Source organism: Vicia villosa, linkage group LG4, assembly GCF_029867415.1.
Source record: "Vicia villosa cultivar HV-30 ecotype Madison, WI linkage group LG4, Vvil1.0, whole genome shotgun sequence".
Lineage (NCBI taxonomy): Eukaryota > Viridiplantae > Streptophyta > Magnoliopsida > Fabales > Fabaceae > Vicia > Vicia villosa.
In genome coordinates, this window is record NC_081183.1 from 169,605,767 (window position 1) to 169,613,233 (window position 7,467).

The 7,467-nt window shown below is 33.3% G+C and overlaps 1 protein-coding gene across 1 annotated transcript; it reads right to left on the reverse strand.

The window, feature by feature from the left end:
* Positions 1-660: 660 nt before the first annotated feature.
* On the reverse strand, positions 661-1,895 carry LOC131600241 (polygalacturonase inhibitor 1-like). The gene has a single exon (XM_058872431.1). It carries the CDS (start codon positions 1,798-1,800, stop codon positions 799-801), a length of 1,002 nt encoding a protein of 333 aa, XP_058728414.1. The 5' UTR covers positions 1,801-1,895; the 3' UTR covers positions 661-798.
* Positions 1,896-7,467: the final 5,572 nt, after the last annotated feature.

The following is a 7,467-nucleotide window of genomic DNA, read 5'->3' on the forward strand; positions in this document are numbered from 1 at the left end:
AAAGGTGTAATCTTGAACTGTATTACTCTAAATTGATACTACTTATAGTGGACTTCCTCCCTGGCTTGGTAGCCCCTAGATGTAGGTGTGTTTGCACCGAACTGGGTTAACAACTCTCTTGTGTTGTTTGTTATTTGTTTGTTTCTTTCTTGTTCATTGGTTTAAAATTTTTCAGATAGTAGTGTCGTGACATCCTGTTCGACATCACGTATCTGACTCCAGAATTTCAAAATGTGAACGAAATTTGAAATAAGAGAGAGAAGATGTGTGTTGGGGAGAAAAAGTTGAATCTTAAATATTGTAATTGACATTTGGCAAAAGTCTTCATTTTCATTGGACAATAGAAAGGTGATAGGGTGATTTTGTTAATTACTATTTTATCCAATTTATAGTGTAATATTTTTTAGTGAGAAGGGTAATTTTGTCAGTTTGATCAATTTTTTAGTAATATGTAGATAGTAGACTTCTCAGCGAACTGAACGCTACTCACATTTATAATTCTTTTTCAATACTCAAGACTTGTCCATATTCTTTGTTCCTGAGTACCGAAAAATTTACCATTTTTAAATGGTTTTATAGCAAGTAACTTATTCACAACCTCAAGCATTTTTTAATAAATACATGATGATTAATTTATATCATAAATAAAAGACCACGACATGGATATATTTGTGTAAGACCACGACATGGATATTAATTAAAAGTTAAAACCATTACCTCCCATTTATCTATAACACAAATCTACAAGGATTGTAAACCCACCATAAATTGATTACATAAACAATAGCACATGAATGATCACTTGCAGCTTGGAAGAGGAGATCCACACAAACACTTGTTATGAACAAATGAAGAAACATCAAAAGTGTTGAAATATCCAACCTTTGGAATCTCACCACACAACCTATTATAACTCACATTCAAAAACGTTACATTTTCCATTGCCATAGGAAAATTACCATAGATCTTATTGTGACTCACATCCAACGTTGCTATGGTTTGAGACAAGTCAACTCTTCCAAAATCAAAAGCAAAACGGTTCCCCGAAATGTCTACTACCAATGTCTTTTTATTGGAACCAAAAAGCATAGAAGCATCACCTTCAAACTTATTATAAGCCAATTCAACAAGGTAAATATCCAACTTGGACAACGAAATCGGGAGTTTCCCCGAAAGTTTATTGTAAGAGAGATCTAAAGTGGAAACATGGCTATTATTGAAGTAACCATATGAAGTCGGGATCGAGCCTCTTAACTTGTTATTGTTAAAGAGAATCCCTGAAAGATTTGGCAATTTATATAGTGAAGGAGGGAGTGTTCCAATGATGTTATTGTGTGATAGATCCAACTCAACTAGGTTTTTAGATCGGTCCGTAAATTTAGGTATTGGACCTATTACACCGGTTTTACTGATTGTAAGGTATCGAAGGTTGGTGAGTTTGGTGATGGATTGTGGAATTGGGCCAGTGAGATTTGGTAGATTAAAGATAAATAAGGTCTCTAAGTAAGGTAGGTTAGCAATAGATGGAGGAAAATTAGAAGTAATGTGGATGTCGTTCGAGATGCTTAGATCGGTGACGCGATCGTTGGTTAAGGAGGAGCAAGCAACACCGGACCACTTAAAGTTGCAACAATCAGTGTGTGGTATCCATGAGGAGAGAAGAGATGGATTGTTGAATTCTTTTTTGATTTGGAGAAGGATGGCTTCATCTTGTGGATGGCATGCTTTTGAGAGAGATGTAGATTGAGAGAGGAATATGAATATGAAAAGAAGGAAAAAGTTAGTGATAGTACTGGTCATTTGTTTGGATGTTTGTTGGTTAGTTGGGGATTGGGATAAGAGAAATGGATGAGCTTGGTTGGTTTATATGATGTTGGAAAGTGTGAGTTTATGGCTCATAGCTTGCAAGTTGAAATGCCACTATGAGATGTTTAAGAAGGTGTGAATATAGTAATGTAAAGTGAGAATAATGGTTGATGGCTATTGTCTTTCAAGTTGTGATTCCATTATGAGATGTCTAGAAATGTATAAGTCAAAACAAGTAAGCTCTCCTTGGTGTAGATATGGAATAAAAAATGGCCACAGGGGTCCAAGGAGTATATTGTGATTGTTAATTATCATTTTGGGGTCTCTCCCATTTGGGTGCTGCATTTGTGCTTTTTGTGTTGGGTTAATTATTGTCTTTTATGTGAAAGATTTATGGTTGTAAGCTGGCTATGCTGTTGAATTGTGATACTTTGCAATGGTTGTAGTGGCGGAATTTGAACTGTTTTGTAGTGTTTTGTAGGGTTATGGGGTTGGTGGTCCTTCTCTCCATTCTAACCAGAGATGATCATGAATAGGATCTGAACACGATACATATTTGAGTTAAAAAAATTCTTGTATCTGAGTTCATAGTGTATGAACACCAACATTTATACTTATACATGTATTGTTAGTTATATTTTTAGTGAAAAATAAAGTGATCAATTATAAAATATCATTTTTTAAACTTTAAACAACATTTAAAAAAATTCAAAAATTTTATTGTTGAATTATAAATTTTATATTAAAATGCGTAACAATTTAACTACATGATATATATTTTTAAAATTAATAAACATATTTTTTTTTTACGGAAATAAACTTAATTCATCTCACTAGTAATAAGATTCTGGATACATATTGGTACATCAGTAAAATTGTGAAGATTAGCAAAAGATGGAGCCACTCGTGCCAAAGCATGAGCAACTTCATTAGCTTGTCTCCTGATGAATTTAACATGAAAGTTCTTAAACAAAATAGCTAGTAAGCACTTACATTCACTAGTAATATCACCACAATCAGTATCATTTGAATGTTGACTATTCACACTATCCACAACACTTTTAGCATCCATCTCAAAATCCAACCAAGCTCATACACCCATTTGATAGATGTCAAGAGCCCTAAAGCCTCCCATATATTGACGTCTGTACTAGGTAAAAATCACTTCGTCTGGGCTGCAATAAATAAACCTTCATCATCTTTGAAGCAAGCACATATTCCAACCTTATTATTAGAGTAGTCAATTGTTTCTACACAAAGCATGACTCACCCTACCCACTTTTGACTAAAGCCCATGGTGATGAGAACATCCTTTAAATTATCCCAATCAATCCTATCGTAAGCTTTACTGATATCAAGCTTAAGAACTATATCTCCAATCTTACCCTTAGTTTTGGTTTTCAAATGATGAACCACCTCAATTGCTGCCATAATGTTATCCATAATAGATCTCCCAGGAACGAAAGCTTATTGGTTATATGAGATGCACTTATTTAAAAATTCCTTTAGACAATTTGCAAGAACTTTGGAAATCACCTTATACAGAACATTACACAAAGCAACCGATCTCCAATGTTTCATTGAAGTTTGAACTTCTCCTTTAGGAATTAGTGTGATATTTTTCATATTGAGACATTGAGGAAAAACACCATTTTCTAACCAAGAACAACTAACATTAAAAATCTCCATCCCATAAATATCCCAAAAATGTTTATAAAACCCATGATTGTAACCATCAGGACCATGACTCTTGTCAGCTTGAATGGAATAGACTACTTCTTCAAATTCCTCAAAAACAAAGGAGTTGTCAACATATTATTATCTTCACCTATAATGGAAGTACTTAGAGCATGTAATACTCTATCACGAGAGCTTAGCTTCTTCCGGAATAAATCGGAAAAATAATCATGCGTGATTTTTCACATATCTTTAGTCGAAGAGCAAACTTCCACATGATTATTTTTTAGGGACTAAATAGTGTTAACTTTCTTCCTAGTTGTTGTTATAATATGAAAAAACTGGGTATTAAGATCGCCATCCTTGTACTAGTGAACTTTAGCCCGTTGCTTCCAAAAATATCATCTTTAACCAAAAGAGAGTTTATCCGTCTTTTGAGGGTCGTAAAGTAGTTTATATTTCCGTCCCCAACATAATATTGAACTTGTTCAATCTTTCTGTGAAGACTCTCAATTTCCTTTCTGATCTTGGACAATTATCTTTGCTCCACTTCAACATATTCTTTCAATAACTATCCAGTTTTCCCATAATAGGATAATTCTCAAGATTGTGCCATTGTTTAATAACAAAGTCACCAAACTCCAGTTCAGTTAACCAGGCATTCTCAAACCTGAAGCCAATTTGAGCCCTACGCTCAATCGTTATATTCTCACAACGTAACATGATTGGATAATGATCTGAAGTAGTAGCTGCTAAACATTTTGCTTTTGCTTCCAAAAATAAAAACCACCAATCACTATTGGACATAGCTCTATCTATTTTTTCTTCAATTGCTCTATCTGTTCCAATATTTTTGAACCACGTAAAGAAATACCCTTCCATACGAACATCCCCCAAAACTACGTCTAGAACAACTGTTCTAAACCTATTGATTAACCAATTAGGCCTTTCCACACTCTCCCTTTTTTTCTTCTGAGGAGAGAATATTGTTAAAATCTCCCAAAATACACCATGGTGAATTAGAACTTTTAGAGAGATTACAAATAAGATTAGGCTTAAGCTTTTTTCTCTTCTATTTTTTTAAATTAGCCTAGCTTAAGCCTATGTAGGTTAGGCCATAGACCCCTGAGACTCTAATACCACTTGTTGGAGGAGTTCGAGAGCGTCAGAAAGTGTCTATGGGCTAAACATTCATGGTTACAAGAGAAAACCTTAATAGTGTGTTTGGATGAAGTAATTTAGAATTTTCAAGAAATTCAAAATTCTAAGCATTTTAAATGATTCAATTGAAATCCATTCATTTTTAAATTCTTTTGTTTGTATGAAGTAGTAAAATGATTCATTGTTAAATTTTTCGGTCATTTTCATAATTTTTTAAACTTCTGTGCCAAATTTAAAATATAAAAAATAGCGACCAACTTGCAATTTTAAAAAATTTAAAGGGACTAACTTATAAAATATGAAAATTATTAGGGGCTTATTTGTAAAATATGAGAACCAACTTGAAAAATATGAAAAATTAATAATAAATCATTTAACATTCGCATTATATAGAGTGGATGAACAATTTCAAATTCTTTACTTTTTGGTGTCATTTGAAATTTCTTCAATTTAACTTGAATAAAATACTTCATAAATTTACATCATTTTAACATTTCCCCATATTTTTTATCCAAACAATATACTTTGGTCAAGTCATTTTAAATTCCTTAAAAAAATACTTTCCCTCATTGAAATATTAATCCAAACACACGGTAAAACAATGGAGTATGAGTTACCTCTTTTGTAAACTCCACATTTTTTTATTTATAGTCAATATAAGATTTTATCACTTACACTTAAAACCCAACAATAATCTTTCACCCCATAAATATTTAAAAAATTTAAATGACAAGAATTTCAATAGCGATAGATTATACCAAACCACCGTCGAGAGAATCCATTCCCAAACAAGAATGAGCCTCTCATTAAAGGTTACAAATTTACAAACCAAAAATTGTAGATAATGAGTAAGATTAAAACGAGTTTTTTTTTTAAGCAAGTTATATTGAAAAAGAACGAAAGTTCTTAGAACTCGGTTACAAAGAGGCAAAAGCCAGAAGGAAAATTATAAATCAAATAGAACTTAACTTAAGTAAAACAAAGGGTTTCTAACTTAAATAAAACAAAGGGTTTTAAAATAACATGCGAAGAAATAACCAATAACATACTTATAGAATAATAGATGAGTGGTAAATTGATCCGCTGTCGCGCACAGATCAAAAACGAGTATTTTGAAAATGTAGTTTAGCGGTAACGACAACTCGAATATCGTTCTCACAAGGATTCTTGATTTTATTAACTAACACTAAAAACGATAATGGGGGTTTGTTTTAGAATCAATTTATAAAACAAAGTAAAATAAGTGATTATCAAAATAAGCTAAACGACTAATCCTACTGATTCGGGTTCCGACTTATCATCGGTTATAATAACACCAACCCCTAAACGGCTTCGATCCTATTCGATTATGAGATTAATCAGACAAGCGCTTATCAAAATCATACGATTTATGTTCCTATTTACCGAATTAAGCAAACGGTTAAGAATATGACGAGTTAACGAATTAAGCAAACGATAACACGCAATTAAATTTAGGAACATGCATACAATCGAATTTAATCAATTCTATCCTATGAACAACAATCGAATTAAGCAAACAATTGTAATCAAATTAAGCAAATGATTTCATAGAAAAGAATTGAACAGAAATCAAATTTAAATTAGTATTAGAATAACCTCAAAGCAATGGAACCCATAAGCAGCAGGATTTGCCTTCGGGAATTAGTTCTTCATTCTAATCATGAAACCAAAAGTGAAATTTGTGGCAAAAAAGGTCTCCCCTATTCTAGCGGCTGCCAACCCTTATAAAACAAAATAAGGTTTTCTTCTCTACTAACTCAAACTGGGTCAAAAACATAACCCAAGCCCATAAACTAATGATCCAAAACTAAATAAAACTAATGCTGCAGCTTCAAACGAAATTCTGGAAAATATGCGCTCCGAATCTGACTTTGACTCCAACACGAAAGTTGTAGCTCTTTCTCTTAGCTTTCCGGCGATTATTAGAACGCGTCGATCCGATTCCCGAAGCTCCAGTTATGATCAATTTAGTGCAGACTGCTAATGCTGAAAATAGATTGCGAAAATCAAATAAGTGCAAAAATAAACTGATTTATAAAAACACATTAAAATAGAAAAATAAACAAGGTAAAGTAAAGAAATGCCTAAGTAAAAATATAGGAGAATGTGCATAAATATGCACTGATCAAATTCCCCCACACTTGAACTTTTGCACTCCGAGCAAAATAAAATCAAAACAAAGAAAGCACAAACACATCAACAGTTACTCATTCCAGGCTAAAAGTCTTCTTCGGTTAAGTTTGCTTCGATATGTACTAATCTTGCACACTAAGGATATCGTAGGAACACTAATCCATAATTATGCAGACATAAGCCTCCTAAATACACAAACCAATTCAAATCATATTATTATACCATAGCCTAACTTACTCATCCTTTTTGCTCTTTTTCATTCAGGCGCAATCACATTAAGCCCGTTATCTCCACACACTTATAGCAAGACGACCGGTTAGTGACTCTGATCCTTTTTTGCACAGGGTTCTGGTACTTACGTGGCATAACCCTTTGTTTACTCAGTTGTAGTTGCGGGGGATCAGACCGTAATCCTCCCTACCAAGTTCAGCACCAGAAACCGCTGAACCAACTAACAAAGAGTTTTGAAAACTTTTTTTTTGAAGATTACACAACCGTTGGGTTAAGTGACCGGGTGAGGATCACCAAACTTAGAAGGTGTATTACCTTTTTCTTTTCTCTTTTTTTTCTCTTTCGGAACATTCACTTATATTCATCGGTTTCCCTGCGTAAAGTGTGTGAGAGATGGTGCCGACTGCTGAAATAAACTACTCAAGAGCTGTTAAAGAA

Excerpts from the sequence above, each read along its gene's own strand:
- LOC131600241 (XM_058872431.1), bottom strand. The coding sequence starts at position 1,800 with ATGACCAGTACTATCACTAACTTTTTCCTTCTTTTCATATTCATATTC.